This window comes from Chaetura pelagica, unplaced genomic scaffold (assembly GCF_000747805.2).
Source record: "Chaetura pelagica isolate M959 unplaced genomic scaffold, ChaPel_1.0 scaffold222, whole genome shotgun sequence".
Taxonomy (NCBI): domain Eukaryota; kingdom Metazoa; phylum Chordata; class Aves; order Apodiformes; family Apodidae; genus Chaetura; species Chaetura pelagica.
In genome coordinates this window covers 4,593,131-4,610,758 of record NW_009952711.1, presented here as the reverse complement: position 1 = coordinate 4,610,758, position 17,628 = coordinate 4,593,131, and the positions used below count along the sequence as shown (strand labels likewise).

Here is a 17,628-nt window from a genome sequence, read left to right as displayed (position 1 = left end):
ACATAGTAAAAGCAGTTGGTAACTGCAGTTACAATCAGCTAGTGGAGAAGATAATTTCTTGTAAACAGTCGGACAACAGTGAACTGGTTAGTGAAGGTGGGTAACTTTATCTGTGATTTATCAAAGTTATTTACCCTTTCAAATCTTGGTTACTTATTTTGTAGGTGGGTCTCAGTATATAAAGATACAAGTGTGAAGTCAAGCCAGGCACTGTGCTTGTCTTCTAAACTTCTCTAATGCAATTTCCAAGGGGCAGCATCGTTCTCTTGTTCTATTAAATCTACTTTTTTAAAAGCTGGAGAGAATGTCCTGTTATGAAAAGGTATCACAGGCAGCATTCATGTTTGAACTTGCATATGTATTATTTCATATAATTAGTATATGAATTAAATGCTATATGATATGAGAAAATCAGTAACATTAGAATGGCTATAGCATTTCTGAATGTGAGGGTTATCTGCAATGCTGAGGTTTTAGAACTTTGAACTACTTTTCTCCTCTCTGGATGTTTTCCCTTACATTTGTGGTACTAAGGGGGCATCTTAGTAGGGAAACTATTTTACCATTGTAACCAGGTTTTATATATTAGGAAGTACGTAATAGACACACATAACACTATGTATTGTTTTTGTAGGATTTGTAGCTGAGCAATTTCTAAATAACACAGCTACACAGTTGACATACCATGGACTGTGTGAGTTGACTTCAGCTGTTCAGGAGGGAGAGCTTTGTGTGTTCTTCAGGAACAACCATTTTAGCACCATGACCAAATACAAGGTATGTTCAACATTTTTGTCTTCACTGTGGTGGTTTGCTTTCTCATTTCAAAGCAAATCTTGTTTTTCCCCTGTCTTGAAACAGAAATAAATTCCAGTTTGTTGTTATATGTAAGTATGGCTTATGGTGAATGTAAGTTCTGTAGCAAATATTACTTGTGAATTACTGATTAGTGTTTTAGATATTAGAATCCATTATCACTAAATCTTTTCTAGCTCTTCCCTTTGTGTTCAGTTTGCTTTGTGTGTTAACTGCCTTTGTGGCTATGTATAGTGACATACATTTCTTACATGGCTTAAATTTACTTAGTTTGTGATTGGCAATGATACAGTGAATGAATTTATTTAATTCTTTTTTTCTGATTATACAAAACTTCATTTTACATTTTGGCCAGTAGATGAGTAGCTCCTTCGTGGTGGTCAAAATACCAAACATTTGGAGAAGTTCAGATGAGCTGCAATATTGGTTCCCTTTGTTAGGGAAGAGATTACTTCAAATCTGAACCTGGGAAACAAAATGATAATTGTGAAAGGGATGTTCCAGGATTCAAAAAGAAAGTGAGAACTTGATTAATGCTTTTGGGACTCCTTCCTCTGTGGAGTAAAGAACGTGGCTTGGAAAGTTTACAATCTTTTATGGAGCACCTTTGTTCAGATGCAGCTTTTCCTTTACTAAGATAGTAGTGTGTTTTTATGTATCTGACTTAAAGGGGCACAGTCAAATTGTCTCCAAAGATCTAATAATTCTCTTCAGTGATAAATGTGAATATTTTGAAGTAAACTCTTCATTGGCTTGCAGTGTCAAAACATAGTTAGAAATTTCTCTCAAACATACGTATGACGTTTTTGCCTTTATATATAACTCTTTAAATTATATTTTGGTTATCTGTTACTTAATAAGACTTTAATTTCATGTACACCTGCATTTATGAATAATCTTAATAAATGCAAAAAAAGGGGTGCGTAATATAGAAAAATATTTAAGGAATCGCTGATTTTGCCATCTGTTATGTGGCCCTCATATGAATGTCACTAGAATTTTCCATTTGGCAGTACTAGTCCTTTTGCTCCCTATATTAATCTTGACTGTTAATGCTTATCTCTTGGCCTTTGGAATAACTACTCATAAGCTGAACTAAAGCTCTGAACAGTCCTGATAAATAACGATTAACTCTACAAACAGGTAACACATTTAATTTTCTAATTGCTTCTTAGAGCACATCAAAGGTTTGTTTTAAATCTGTGTAGAATGGGATTACTAAAAGCAGTAGGACAGGTAAAAGAATATCCTCCCTCCATTTAAAAAAAAAAACAAACAACAAACCACCAAAACTATAGAATGTATCTCTTTATGGTCAAAACTGTAATTGCAATACTTCCTGATTAAGCTTTCTTATGATACAATTTTAACAGGTACAGTATTGGTTAGCTGCATTTTTCCAAATTGCAATAATTGTTAGTGGTTTGCCAAGTAAGCCTTTATATTGTTTCATGGTGGCTTTCAGTATGGGGAAGAAAAACCTCAACCTCAAACCAGTTTGATTTTAAAAGGAGAATACTAAATAGAAGTACAGAATTACTTTCTGGATGCAAACAATAACTAGAGATGCAAGAAACCTTTTTCTTACTTCATTGAAAGGATATTCCAGATAAAATACTTAAATCCTCCTGGAGATTGTTAATTTTTGTGCTATAATTCAAACTTTTGAAATATAAAAAGTACTTTTTACTAAATGCAGTCAATGACTATCTCTTTGACCTTGTGAATTTTCAATACAGAATTTTTGTAGAATGTAGACTGTAATCTCTGCAACCTAGTATTAGATTAAAGCGTGGTGTGTTTGTCAGTGCTTTATCAGCTTTGTGCTTGTAAACATACTTCTCAGTTGAGATCCTTTTTTGTTAAAGAAATAAAATGGAACACTTCAGTGAGTTCCATATCCTTAACTAGTATTAGTAATACAGAACAGGTTGAGGCAGTGAGGAAAAATTGTCTGAATTTTAACTGTATGAACTAAAACCAAGTCCTAGGAAATACTGAGTTAAAATATTAAATAATAATATTTGTTTGGTGTGTATTTAAGATTTACTGCTTCTAACTCACTATGATTTTAATCTTCTCCTTTCTGGGAAGTCTTTAGACTTACGACATGCTGAGTCTAGGAATATGGGCCATTCTTGTTTTGTAGTTGTTAGGGTGACCTTCACTTGCAGCTACTCTTCACAGACTCACAGAATTGCTGGAGTTGGAAGGGATCTAGTCCAACTCTCCTGTTGAAGTAGGAAAACCTAGAGCACTTTACTCAGGACTGCATCCAGGCACGTTTTGAATATCTCCATGCTGTTTAGCGTTCCATGCTATCTCCAGGCTTTTAACTCTCGGGGTTGTCACTTCTGAACAGTGTTGTTAATGTTGCCTTGGATTTCTGGTGAGTAGTACATTATAGAATTTCAGGTATCAAGAAACTCCTAATAAGACCAATTTTTTTTTTAGTCAGCAGTAACCTTTCTGCCTGTTTCTAACCTCCTGAGCTGTTTGCAATAGCTGTATGACTAGGTATTCTTTCATATGAAGGCAGTCAGAAATAGACTTGGCTTTTAGCCAAGATTAGCTATCCAAAAATCTTTGGACCTCCAGGATACTTACATGAATGCCAAATGCATTTCTGCCACAGAGCTGAGGTTTTTCAACTGCTTTGCTCTTTCCTTTTACTAGGTTTAATGCTAGCTCTGCGGATTTTTAATGGAGTTTCTTTTGTTTCATGGTTTGAGCAGTAGTCAGCAGTAGCTGTGTGGTGGAGAAAAGTCTGTCAGTTAGGAAAACAGAAGGCACACAAAAGCCAGAGAAGATTATGATGTAGAACTTTAAGGGCAAGAACTATGCAATTTGTTTGTCTTTCTCTAACATTGCCCTTCCCTCTTCTGTCTCCAAACCAATATAAGGAAACATGCAAACAGTTATGAACTTAAACAAAGAGATGTATATATTATATAATATTATAGAAGTTACATGCATATAATAATTAGCAGGCATTTATAATGAAAATACCTTGGGTACGTTAGGCTTTTTAAGTATTACTCTAATGAAGTTAAAACTTTAACTTTTATTTGGAAGCTTTCATGTGCAGCTGATACAGTGATTTGCATGGTGGGGTTATTTCTGAAGTTTAGTGGGGCTTTTTGAGGCCAATATTTTAGTGAAAGGACTTGGATTTCACTATGTTGTATGTCAAAGAAAGTAGAATGTAGGTTGATCTTAACGGTGCTTAATGGAGGAAAGAAAAAACATTGCTAAGCTTGTTCAAAGGAAATGCAGAAACTTGGTGCAAGTTCTCTTATGCTTATCTTTTCTACATTTGGCATTAGAATTGAGGAGCAAGTGTGAGTAATTTAATAAAAATAAATACTTGGTACTGAAATATTTCAAATATTAACAAATTATACAAATATTAATACATAATTAAACAATAATTTTAAATGGTAACTTTTAAAATAATAAAACAGGTCAACCCAAAATAGCCTTTAATCTGCTCTGTATATATGGTGCCATATATTTTCAGTTGAGCCATTTTTAATATTTGTGGTGCCTGGCTGAACAGGTTTACTTTTAGAATTTATGTTCAAGTTCTTTCCACATCCTATCTGGTGTGCTTATTTTAGAGAGAACTGATATTTTCTCTTTTTAAATATGTTATATATGTATTTATCTGTGACTTGTCAAGGGATAATCTTGTGCATATTTTAGAGTAGAAATGAGACAGGTGGAGTCTGGTAACATCCTTTGTGCATACAATTTGAACTTCTGTTTTTTAAGTCTGTATTAGAAAGTTTGCAGTCTTTACTATTTGACATGCAATATCAATTTGAAAATAGAAGATTTACTGACACTGGCATTACTGAGTTTAGCATGGCTTTCCACTGGCAGATCAAAAGATCTTTACCTTGGTTTGGATTGCTTATTTTAGAGTTGCTTTACTAAAATGATAGTTAGGTCAGGCTTTGAAGAAACACTACAGTATTCTGAATTCCTGTGTCTTTGCTTTGAAATTTTTTTTCATAGGCTGCTGTTAGAAGAAGTTGCATAATAGCAAGAACTATTTTGATTGTTAGACTGGTTATGCTGCTTCCTTTGCGTCCAAAATAATTTGTAAGGAAGGGAACTGAAGTGACTTCTCACAAACATGGATTTATTTATATTATTTTTAAATTGTTAACTAAATTAACAAAAAAGGTGTGTTTTTTTTATTCTGAAGTGCTTCTTGCAAAATGGGAAGTTGTGAATACCTGATGTAGAGCAGGGAGGTATCAGTGCTATTACACACTGCAGACAAAAGTTAATTAACAGTCTGCTAGCAGGTATTTAAAAGGCATTTCTACAGTAGTTATGAGGATGAAGAGCTGGACAATAGGTGATAAGTTGTCTTTGAACACTTAAAAATACTTAGTATTTTTATAATAGTATTTGGCTTATGAACAACAGAAAAAGCAAAAAGGGGGAAACTGTTTTTAATTCACTGTCACTGTATTTGAAAATACTTGTTACTATTTTGAAATATTCCAGGTCAATTTAATATATGGACACTTCTAAAAGGTTAATCTTCAGGCAGGTAACTATTGTGCCACTTGTACTTAACCTTCCAAATTCCTAACTGTGGGAGTAGGAGTTAAATGCAAAGGGTTCATTCAATAGTACATTTTTTGTTTTAGATACAGCATTCACTTTAAAGTCATGGAAGTGAAGGAGTAAAGTAACAATAGTAGGAGAATCTGGTGACAGTGAGTTTTTTCAGAAATGAATATGAAAACTTTTGAAGTAATCTTCATCTGAAGACTTAAGTGTTTTTTTTAAAGCTGCTGAGTTGATATCACAATGTAATTTTGACGACTGACATATTGCACTTCAGAATACACCATCAGTTCAGTTGTATTTTGTTTACTCAGTTTATATTAATATAGTCTTGAATAATTAATATTTTACTATTCCTCCTCTGAAAATTGACTGAAATTTCCATAATACCATATATGTTATTTTTTTTGAGTTTAAAAACTTTGAAAAGGATCACATGATTATAGAAAAAAAAAACATCTTAAATTTCATGATTGCATATAGAAGAAAAGCAAATATGGCAATTCTGTAATATATTAGACATCTGCTGTTGAAGTATGGTGAATGTTAGTTAACAATAGCAGTTCAGTTTTCAGATCCTTAATCTCATTCACTATTTGTGCACTTGCCCAAGTAGCTGTTTATTCCACTTCCCTTTCCTTTAATTGCATATTAATAGTCTTGGCTCATGTTATAGTAATCATTGTCAGCAGTTAAAGATGTGATTTTTTTTTTTTTTTTTGCCTTTGCTTTTCATTACACAGATAATAAATACATCAAATGATAATACCCTAGATCAAGGAAAAACAGGACTGTAAAGAGGGGATCAGTTTGGTAAGACTACCTTAGTTCAGTTGGAATGTTTTTCCCACTGACGTGACTGTGATACAACCTGTTTTCTTTACTGAAAAGTAACAAGACCTTTACCTGTTTGTTTTTTTAAGTATGTGTGTTGCAGTTATATTTTTCTAGTTTATAAACGTTGGGTTTCCATTTCAGAACTCAACAGACTTCTATTCAACTATACAGTACATTCTAGAGCAATCACTGCAGTTTTTTATGGACATTCAACTTGGTGTCTGAATTTGGCATAGGAGAGGCAATGTGTGCACAAGGGGTCTGATCCAGAAGTCCAAGAGAACATTTACATAGATTTTAAAGGATAAGGCTTAAAACACTTGTCTTTACTGTGTGAAGCCTATTGGACTGATGTTTGGTGTTTCTTTTCAGTTTTCTAAACTGATGGAAACATGGTGATTGGCAGCAGAACAAGTAGTTTAAAAGCATGAATTGTAATTACTTAATCGGATCATAAAATCAAGGCCAGAAAAGGTCTCCTAACCAGTAACATCACCTGCAGCCCACATCTCTGTGCATTTCAGACCAGTTTTTTTATGCAAACCAGAAGACTAAGAGATCATTCTTCAGGAGAAGAATCTTGCTTTTATTCTTAGCTTTATTTCAAGCTTTTTATATGTGAAACTATAAAATCTGGGCATTGGTCTACAACATCTAGCTATTTGTATCTTTATTGTAGGCACAGTTTACATTACAGTTACGCACTTGAGACTTTATAATTGTTTTGTTCCCTGTTGGCAACAGTTGTTAGTAGATATTAATGCTGTATATCATGTGTTAGCATTTTGGGGGGCAGTGTTAACCCATGAGACTGTATATTTATGTAGAAAAAATATTTTAAAATAAAGCTAAAATATAAGCTGGCAATACTTTAGAAATTGCCAGTTAAGATATTATGAAAGCAGAAGCACATTTATTTTATTAAGTATGATATTGGTTTTGGTAAGGTGTACTTGAAAAGCATATTTATGTACATTCATTAGCTGAATTGTGTGACCTTAATGTGGTCATCATGTTTTAGCTTTAACATTGATTAGAAAGCAAATGCAGAATCAGGACCATGGTCTAAATACAAAACATGTTTTGTTTTTTTTCCTTTTCTTAAAACCTCTTTCCTAATTTTTTTTTTAAATTGAGTGTAAATAAATGTTTCTACACTTAGTAATTCTGACTGATTCTGTCACTGTGCTCCCTCTTTCCTTTTTCTCCTTGTGTGTTGAACTCTGAGTGGAGCTGAAGGTCCACTAGTAGGTCCACTAGTAGGTCTACCAGGTAGGCTACAGATTTGGTGTTAAACTACCAAACCCAAGTCAGAAATGGCATCGTTATCTTGGTTTGTGTATCACTGTATTTTAGCAGGCAGACTGATCTGATGATGTGGAAAGTGCTCGAGAAGGGTGGCTGGTTCCTGACACTAGGCCTGTCACTACTTATTGCAGCTCAAATTCACAGGCAGCGTGAAGGTCATATGATAAAAGATTTTCTCATATCACACAACCCCTCAGTGGAGTTTGGGTGTGCCAGTGAAGTTGGCCTGTGAGCCTTTAAGATTGGGAAGAGAACATGCATGGCATTAGAACAGTGCCTACAAAGGCAGCCCATAGGTATGTCCTTTATTGTTGTAAGTAGAAGGAACAAACACCTTGAAGTTCTGGGAAGACTGATACTCTGTAGAGATGAATAGCTCTATTACACCTAATACAAAAAGGGTTGACTCCTCTTATTTTGTCTATGAAACTGAAAGCTGTCCAATTATATCACAAGTTAGCAATATTATGAGGGTCCTTAGGAATCTTTTTTTTTTAAAAAAAACCATTAAATTCTGCTAATACAAAGTACAGAACAGAATACTTAAGAAAAAAAAGGGCAAGATTAGATCTCAGATCTGTGCTTTCCCATTGATCTTTTATTTCAATACAGTGTGAAGTCTGTCTCTTCCTAAGTACTAGGGAGCCTGTGCTTGTTGGTTTGCTGGGTTTTGTTAAAGTGAACAACATGTTTTTAAACAATGCAGTTGGTATTGGAATGGTATTGTTTAGGTAATGTGCTGACACATAAGGCAATTTATTGCCTTTCTTCAGGGAGCTGTATTAATTTTTTTATTTACTCTAGGTAGGGTGGCATTTTTTTATCAGTGTTCAGGTATAGTTGGAGGTCTAAAAGTAGAGAATATGAATTTTATGTAAGACTGAAATAGAAGCTTTAAAATGTTTTTAAATGACAGATGCTATATTCAGATCCCATAAAGGTACTTTCATATTTTATGTGTGAGAAGCTCAGCTTACAATAGTTAGGAGATTATGAAAGCATTAACATTTTCTTATTTCAGTTTTATTCTTAAGCTATAGTCTTTGAGCTATTTTAAAAGTGATTTAAAATTTATGGCACAATAGAGGAAAACTTGGCAACACCACCCTTTTTTTCTTTTTAGGGTTTGTTTTAATCAATGTATTGGTCAAAATAAAAGGTTCAAATACGCTTATCTTAAAGATTTTGTGATTTAAAAAGTTTTAATATTTTTTAAACACTTCTCAGAGGATGCTGTGAAATAGGTATTCTGTGTGAATTGAGAACATTATGGAATTATTTTGTCTGATTTCTAAGCATCAGAAGTAGCAGTCATTTTTTTTAGGCAGGTTTCTGAGGGAAAGATGATTCTTTAGAATGTGTTTCATGATCAGACTTGCTGCTGACAATTGTATTTATATCTGTAAGCCTAGCTGGGCTGGGGGTAATTGCCATTCTAAAGCTTGAGCATATAGTAATGCCTTTGGGGGGGTTTCATCATCTGCTCTGTCTGGCCGTTTGCATAAGAGCATGTTGTGGCTTCAGGTAACATTGGAGCAAGCGCTGCATGTGAAGCTGCAAATCTTTCTCTTGTGTCCTGTGACTGACCAGCTGCAGAAGGGATGGCTGAAAGCTTAGTGGGATTGAAGATCCAGTTTAATTGCAGCATATCTTCCTGGCAGTGTTCTAATGACTTGAGAGAAATCAGTGAGCTGTTCTGTTCTTGTTGAATAGGGGCACTGTTCTAATTTTCTGCCTTTTCAGCTTATGAAATCATTAGAACAGGATCAGCCTCCTGTGTTTTGGCACAGTTTGGCCCATCTTTAGCACAGTGATCTTTAAGAACCTTTTGAGTGCTGCTGTAAAACAAATAGCAAATTTTTGTGGACGTCCCAATAAACTTCTTCGATTTTTATAGCTAAAACACTGCTATGAGTTTTGCATTTAATATCTTGATCTGTGCATTCAGTAATATTAATGGACACTTCAGTCTTAATGTGCTGTATGGTTATTCTTGCTTTGGAGTGTAAATCTAAGATTATTAAAAGGTTAGGGTAAGATTAAAATTTAAATTGAATTTAAATTTAAATATGGATTTTTGTGCTGTTTTCCTGTCCCTGAAACATGCAGCATCATCTCCTTTTACTTGAGACCTGCTTTTATAATTTCTTTTTTATTTCAGCTCCACTCCCATTCCTTCAACCTAAACTTGCTTTTCATCCTTCCTGTACTTTGGCTTCTGGACTTGTTGGTATTGTCTCTCTCACTCCCAGACCAGCCCATTTTATAATTTCAGAGTTTGAAATTGAGAAATTTGGTCTTGTAGAACTGCAAAAAGGCTGAAATCCAACAAAACCAGTTATTTCTGACAAGTGATAGGAAGAATCTGAAATTAGTCTTTTCAATCAAAATAAACCTCAAATTCTGTCAAAACCCATTATAAAGCATGAAGTGTAAGATGCAGTTGTTTTGAGGTAATGCCTCTTGGATTATTTGGAAAGATCACCTCTTGTCTCCAGATTTTGCCTTTGGAATTTAATGTAATTTGTCCTGGGATTTAAAATGTATATTGGCAGTCTTTCAGGTGTACTACTTACGTGTGTTTCCAAGGATTTATCAAGGTACATAGTAATGCTTCATATTAGTTGTTAGTCAATATGAACTTTAATAATGAAAAATTACAAGATGGAATACAGAAATCAAGAGTGGCTGTTAATTTAGCAGTTAATACTAGTATCTGGTGTTTTAATGCTGTAGCTGATTCATTTAAATTTTGAAATTGCTTTAAAAAAATCTAATGTTTTATTGGACTGCACCAGTTGCATTAGCTGATCCTTTCTGCTAATTACATTGGATTGTAAAAAATATCTTAGTTTTACAGGTTTTCTTTATTCTTCTGCATAGGGTCAGCTTTACCTGCTGGTGACAGACCAGGGCTTTCTCACAGAAGAGAAAGTTGTTTGGGAAAGCTTACACAACGTGGATGGGGATGGAAATTTCTGTGATTCTGAGTTCCACCTACGGCCTCCGTCAGACCCTGAAACTGTCTACAGAGGGCAGCAGGATCAAATAGATCAAGTACTGGATTTCTGCCTTTCTATTGTATTTTTCTCTTTGCTTTTGACTATACATAACAATTACTATTTATTTTTAGTCATACATATCTATACTTACACAGGTGTGTGTACTTACACATATATAGGACTATAAAAAAAAATCTTCAGATACTGTTATGTTGGGGTTCTCAGAGGTGTTACTTGGGGGAATTATCATGGCTTCAGAGATGAAGAGTAGGACCCACCATGAGTAGTTTGGAAAATCCTTTTTCAATCTCTCAGAATCCACTTCACTTAAGAACTTGAGTGAAATGTCACATCTGCCTTGTATATGGAAACAAAAGCAGCACCGTGAAACTTCCCCCCCTGTAACAAATTCATTTCAGCTTATTGATATTGCCATAACTGAACTTTGTCTTGTGCTGCCCTCTTTGCTGACAAAAGCCATAGCAGATTTTGTGTGATAGTGGTTATTTGCTATTCTTCATTAAATATCATAATTTCTGGAAGTTGTCTGAGTCAGGACTTGTATCAGTTAATGTGTAGTCACGTGGCAAGGCCATCCTGAACAAAGAAAATACATTTATCTTTAGAGTACACACCATTCCTGTTTTTTAAATATTGGAGGGGAAAAAAGCAGATGCTTTTTAATCAATTCAAGTACTGTATCTCTTTCTCATAGCATAAAGAATCTGAAGAGATAACATGCTAGTAATACCTTGAGTTGCTCTCTGGATATGTCCAAAACTACCTTTTGGTTATTTTCTCATCTGTTTACAAGTTAGTGTTTCTTATTGATGCACTCTCCACACTTTCAGTACACTGGGGACAGATACTCTACCAGGCATAAATCAGAGTGTTAATTAGAAATGGCAAATTACAAAGAGACAGCTTCAAAATCTATACTTTTACCTAGGACTGTTAAGAACTGGCACTGTCTTTCTTTTGCTGCTGCCCAGGTAATGGAACTTAAACCTGCAAGCAATTATCTTTAATGAGCTTTTGTCTGTTGTATGTTGTGACATAGTCACTGTGAAAGGAGTAAAGTAGTTTTCAGCCTTTCTGCAGTCCAGGTTATGAAAAAAAATCACATTTTTCATGAGGTAAATGTATTTGAGGATGAGGCAGGCAGAAAAGGGATGGGTGGTACTGTGTAGCTGCACATGCTGAAAAATTAACTTGATAATGACTTGGCTCTTTTGTGTGTGAAAGAGCACTAATAAACAAGTTTACTGTTTAGGATTATCTGATGGCATTGTCTCTACAACAAGAGCAGCAGAATCAAGAGATTAACTGGGAACAGATCCCAGAAGGAATCAGTGATCTAGAGCTAGCAAAGAAGCTCCAGGAAGAGGAGGACAGGAGAGCTTCTCAATACTATCAGGAACAAGAACAAGCAGCTGCTCAGGTCCAGGTAAGAGAGCATTATTACAGAATATGATCATGAGTTTGAGAGAGTATTCACTTAGTAGATACATGGACACATCTATGTAAATGTTTCAGACTGATAAGACTGCCATTTACGTTCTATACAGCAAGTGACAAGATTAATATAGGAATCTTAAGAAATACACTGTAATTGCTGGAGTATGCATGCAGATCCAGCAGTTGCTGCCACTTAAACGCTTCAGAGTATTAACCTTCTGAATCAGGGTTTCATTCATACTATTTAAGGTGGAAGGATGGGATGAGTTAATATGCAAGGTTGCAAAGATTGTATTAGTGAATACGTAACTTGCAAAATAGCATTCAAATAGGAGCTTTTTCATAGAAATCAAAGTTTTGTCTTTATTTTGTCTTGCAGAAGTTGGTTGCTTTACATTTTTAGGTGTTTCGGTCTATTATATCAGCTGAATCTATTCAGTCCTGTTTAAAATTAGGAAATCAACAGTTTCTCCCAGCACACTTCTCTGTCCCTTTCCTCTCCCCATAAGCAGTTGCATTTAAAATGTTTGGAAAATGATTCATGCACAAGTATTCACAAAATTGCCATATAACTGAATCTTGTGTGCAAGAGGCAATGTTTAAGTTGGTGTTCTGGATTCAGGGAGTTCTTGACCTCTGAAGACTTGTGGAACTGCTTTTATTTACAAATACCTAAACAAATAATGGGTATGAAGGCTGAATCATTGATGACCTGAATTAATCCAGAACCATTAACTGATTATATGCATGAAATGGGAATTTTGACTATTAAAACTAGTGTTATTTCCACTGCTTACTGCTTTAATAGAATCACCAGTAGGTGCTTCTAAGAAAAAGATTTACTACTCCTGGATGCAAAAAAGGTAGAAAGAACTGAAGAACCTGCTTGGCAGGACTTAACAGCATCCTCATTTGTCAATGGGTAACAGGAATAGGTGATGAATTAACTAAACTTGCCTTTGTATACCAACACTCTTGCCAAGTTATTAGTCACAAAAAGCTGCTGCTTTGCCATATCCAGCTGTCAAAACTAATACATCCACTGCAACTTTTAAAATGTGCATTAAGTCCTTATAAAAGAAACTAGGAAAAAAATCCAGGATAGTAATATAGAAGTGCCAAAATTTGGCCAAATTTTATTATTGAAACAATTGATCTGAGCATGTGGACACAACAGAAGGGACACACAGAACTTAAAACTTACTTTTTAGCTGAATTTGTGGTTTTTTTTTTTTTAGAAACAAGTTTTGACGCAGTTTAAGAGTATTTATAGGGAATGATGCTACCTGGCTTCTGCTGTTTGCATAATAGTTAAGCTTTTGTGAACTTGAGCATAGAGTAATACTTCAGACTGCATCTACAATAATGTTTTATTCAAGATTTTATTTTTTCTACACAGCAGGTGCAAGGCGCTGCTTCTCCAGCCAGTGGAAGACAATCTGGGAGTAACGAACGCAAACGTAAAGAGCCGAAAGAGAAAGGTGCTTCTAAGAAAAAGATTTACTACTCCTGGATGCAAAAAAGGTAGAAAGAACTGAAGAACCTGCTTGGCAGGACTTAACAGCATCCTCATTTGTCAATGGGTAACAGGAATAGGTGATGAATTAACTAAACTTGCCTTTGTATACCAACACTCTTGCCAAGTTATTAGTCACAAAAAGCTGCTGCTTTGCCATATCCAGCTGTCAAAACTAATACATCCACTGCAACTTTTAAAATGTGCATTAAGTCCTTATAAAAGAAACTAGGAAAAAAATCCAGGATAGTAATATAGAAGTGCCAAAATTTGGCCAAATTTTATTATTGAAACAATTGATCTGAGCATGTGGACACAACAGAAGGGACACACAGAACTTAAAACTTACTTTTTAGCTGAATTTGTTGTTTGTTTTTTTTTAGAAACAAGTTTTGACGCAGTTTAAGAGTATTTATAGGGAATGATGCTACCTGGCTTCTGCTGTTTGCATAATAGTTAAGCTTTTGTGAACTTGAGCATAGAGTAATACTTCAGACTGCATCTACAATAATGTTTTATTCAAGATTTTATTTTTTCTACACAGCAGGTGCAAGGCGCTGCTTCTCCAGCCAGTGGAAGACAATCTGGGAGTAACGAACGCAAACGTAAAGAGCCGAAAGAGAAAGAGAAAGAAAAAGAGAAGAATAGCTGTGTTCTCTTGTAACAGAAGATGGATTTAGTCTGGAGCCAAGTGCATGTCATCAGAAGCAAAAACAAGTAAAAAAAAAAAGAAGACAAAACCTGTTACATGCCGCCTGTGCCTGATTACCCCGTGGATTTTGTTCACATTTTAAGAGAGGATGGGTGACTTTGTTACAATCATATGGACTTTCTTCAAAGTCATAGTGAGTGCTGCTCAAGATGGAATTCCAAATCACAGTTGGATGTGGCTGTGCTTTGAGTTAGTCATAACAAATACTGCACCTTGTAGCTGAACACACAAGTCATGGCAAGTTTTGTGTCATGGTGACATCCATTATTCATTACGTCAGTTAGTAAGCTATTTTATCTTCTACTCTAAACAAAGGAGGTAACTCATTCTGTGCAAGACTTTTTCCTGAAGTCTGTACATGAGCACAACAGAATTCTATGTTACTTACATGGTATGAAACTATATCTTAGGCTGGGTATAGTCTTCATGACACAAGAGCCCGAATAAGAGCTGGGCACTGCCTCCTCCATGTGTCCAGGTTTCTTTGCTTCTGGATCTGGTATGTTTGGTTTTTTTGAACCCAGATTTATACTGTGTTACTGCTATCATTGCACATCCTGGCCAGCTTTCTTGCCCCAAGAATAAGTGACTCGATAGGCATCATACAAAAAATTGTCATAGAAAATGGGGTATTTATTAATAAGCAAGATGAATATTGTTTGCTTTTCTTGCAATTACAAACTGGGTATGGCTACTCAGACATTATCAGGGTTAAACAAGTAATTTTATAAGTAACTTCTTTTTCTTTTAGTATTTTTTCTCTTGTAGGTAAACTGGACCAGATAAGTTCTTATTTATTGACCTCTCCATATGATAGGTGAATTATGAGAGGAAACTAAGATCTGTAATAATCATTACTCTATGTAAGAATGCAGAGTTACAGTAACTAACTATCTGCCTTTTTTCCAGAAGTACCTTGAACTTTAACATGACGTTAACGTGTCCACTTGTATATTTAAGCAAGTGTGCTCTAGTTAAAAACACACTTTTTTGTTTGTTTTGTAATTCATGTATCCTTAAAAAAGCACACTTCTGAAGAGTGAGAGGGAAGCTAGGCTGCTCTCTGAGATTGTTTGAAAAGGTGGTCAGGTGTAATATTTTGTTTTTTAAATCACTAATTTAGAATTTTTGAAAACCGAATTTTTCTAATTTATGGGAACCAAATAAACATGTTGTGTCTTGTAGTATTTATAGAATACAGAAACAGAATACTTGCTGAATTTTGAGGGAACCACAAATCCTCCTCCACTTGCATTAAGTCAGTATCAATTACCTTCTTGCAGAACCTTTTTTATAAAAAAATTTCTATTTAGCAATTTGTAGATACTTTTTCAAGAGGCTGCTTCTCCTGGACATGTTATGTATTCCTGCTCTAAGCCTGGGTCAGTGCATTAGTAGGCAATAATCTGGGAAAGCTAAGGCAGCCAGGTGGCATATGACAGTCCTGGTTTCAGATGTTTGGGGAGTGTAAGACAGAGGGTATTAAAGACAAGTTCACCAGTAAAAAGCTGCTTTAAAATTATTTCAAGTAGACTTGCTGCAGTGATGGGAACCAGTCATCACAGAAATCTGTTACGAACCCAGAATGAAAATCAGACAAAGGAAGAATGTCTTAATAACAAAAGGGCCAGTTTGTGTAACTTTTTTCTTCCATTGTTTTTCTTTTGTGTTGTTTTCCACTTTTGTTACAATATCCCTTTTATAATAATGAAATAATGAATGGTAGGAGGTCTCTAATACACAAACTGTAAATTAAAAAATTTCTCTCATCTCTGCAAGTCATGCCCAGAAAAGTAATTTTAATACTTAATGTATGCAGTTCAGATAATTTTCTATGTCAAAGCAAAGGTTGTTCCCTTTTTTCCTTTGCAGCAGCCTAACTTCTTCAAACAAATTAATGTGATGGAGGATCACCAACATGACTTAACTACTTTAAGCAGATCAGAAAATATTCCAGTAGAGTCAATAACAAAGACTTTAAGCCAGAATGTTGTTTAAAAACATTCTGTTACTAAGATTTTTCCAAATTTGTGTATTTACATTTATTTATTGACCTTGAAAAATAAATATGTCGAGCTAAGTGTTTGTTATCTTATTATTTTCAGTAACAGTATTGCCATTTTAAATTCCTTTTTGAACAAAGTTATCTGGAGCAGGCATTGTGGCTATTCAGTGTATCTTTTTGCCTAAGATACTTGCTCATACTAGAAAAATTAATTTCAAAAACATTTCCAGTTTCAGACAGATGTGCCTGAAACCTAACAGACTGTAGTTATGGTAGTACTGTTATTTGGTCACAAAGAAAGAAGAATTAAATGTCTGAACTCCCACATAATTCAGTTTCTCTTTCAAGAAATGAGTAAAGAATTTCAGGTTATTTGAGGTGGCAGGCATGCCATTCAAGCTGTTTCCTTGTTAATATCCTTTTTCTTCACAGGTCTTGAAGCTTTGGAAAAAGGTAAAGAATTCCTGAAATCTAGGACATTGTTCTGTATGAGTTGAGCTTGTTAGTGGCAAAAGTTATATTAATATAAAAAAAAGTTATACATCTGGAAGCTTAATTTATATCCTACTGTGACTAACCATTCCAAAAGCAACTATCACAATTAGTAGTTATGACAGTATCTGATGATAAAATAGAACAGAATTGCTTTTACCTGTAATGGTGAGCTTGGAAAACAGTATTACAAAATATTCATGGAGTACCAGGAAGACTGTCTACTTCTGACTATTAATTCCTTTGAAGCTTATATTCTGGTGGGAGGGTACAGATTTATACTTTAAATCTGTTTATACAATTTAGCATGCACATGCTCCAACTGCCTACATAATATATCTGGAAGTGTCCAGAAAAGTAGAATAGAACTTGGTTTTCCACTAGATAAAAGCTAGCACAGAAAACAGAATCATAGAGTTTTTGTTGTTGCATTGTAGCTGTGAAATAAGAAAGCTAAATACAGGTATTCTTAAAATTAGCAAAAAACTGAGCACTGCCATAGGTAAATGTTTTTCTAAAAGGCACTTTGTAAATGCTCAAATAGACCACTTTTCTTGTGACACTCATATGGACTCTGAGACCCAGTAAAGCAGACGCAAAGTAAGATTTTAGCAGAGGATGAAATAAGCATTCCTGAAAATTCACTGAAACACAATGCAAAAAAATAATTTATAGGTAGCCATCTAGTTAATATAATAAAGTACATGTTCAGATTGTCTTTCAAAGCTCTTCTTGTGGATCGCAGACACACAAGCTGAAAATGAAACATGCTTTTCTATGTACACTTGCATTGGATTGCCAATCTCTCCACTCATCTGATACTTCACACTATTGTCAAATGTTTCTTCTAACTTGTATACACAAGTTCTTGAAAAAATTTTCCATATGTAATAAA

The 17,628-nt window shown here is 34.7% G+C and overlaps 1 protein-coding gene across 1 annotated transcript in view; it reads left to right on the top strand.

The window, feature by feature from the left end:
* Positions 1–15,668, top strand: part of FAM63B (family with sequence similarity 63, member B) — a 28,826-nt gene extending 13,158 nt beyond the window's left edge. Inside the window, exons 5-9 of the mRNA XM_009994532.1 lie at positions 1–96; positions 635–777; positions 10,432–10,605; positions 11,824–11,997; positions 14,069–15,668. The exon at positions 1–96 is cut by the window's left edge and continues 7 nt beyond it. Coding sequence (XP_009992834.1) covers positions 1–96; positions 635–777; positions 10,432–10,605; positions 11,824–11,997; positions 14,069–14,188 — 707 coding nt within the window. The 3' untranslated portion in view covers positions 14,189–15,668. The remainder of the gene's footprint in view (positions 97–634; positions 778–10,431; positions 10,606–11,823; positions 11,998–14,068) is intronic.
* Positions 15,669–17,628: the final 1,960 nt, after the last annotated feature.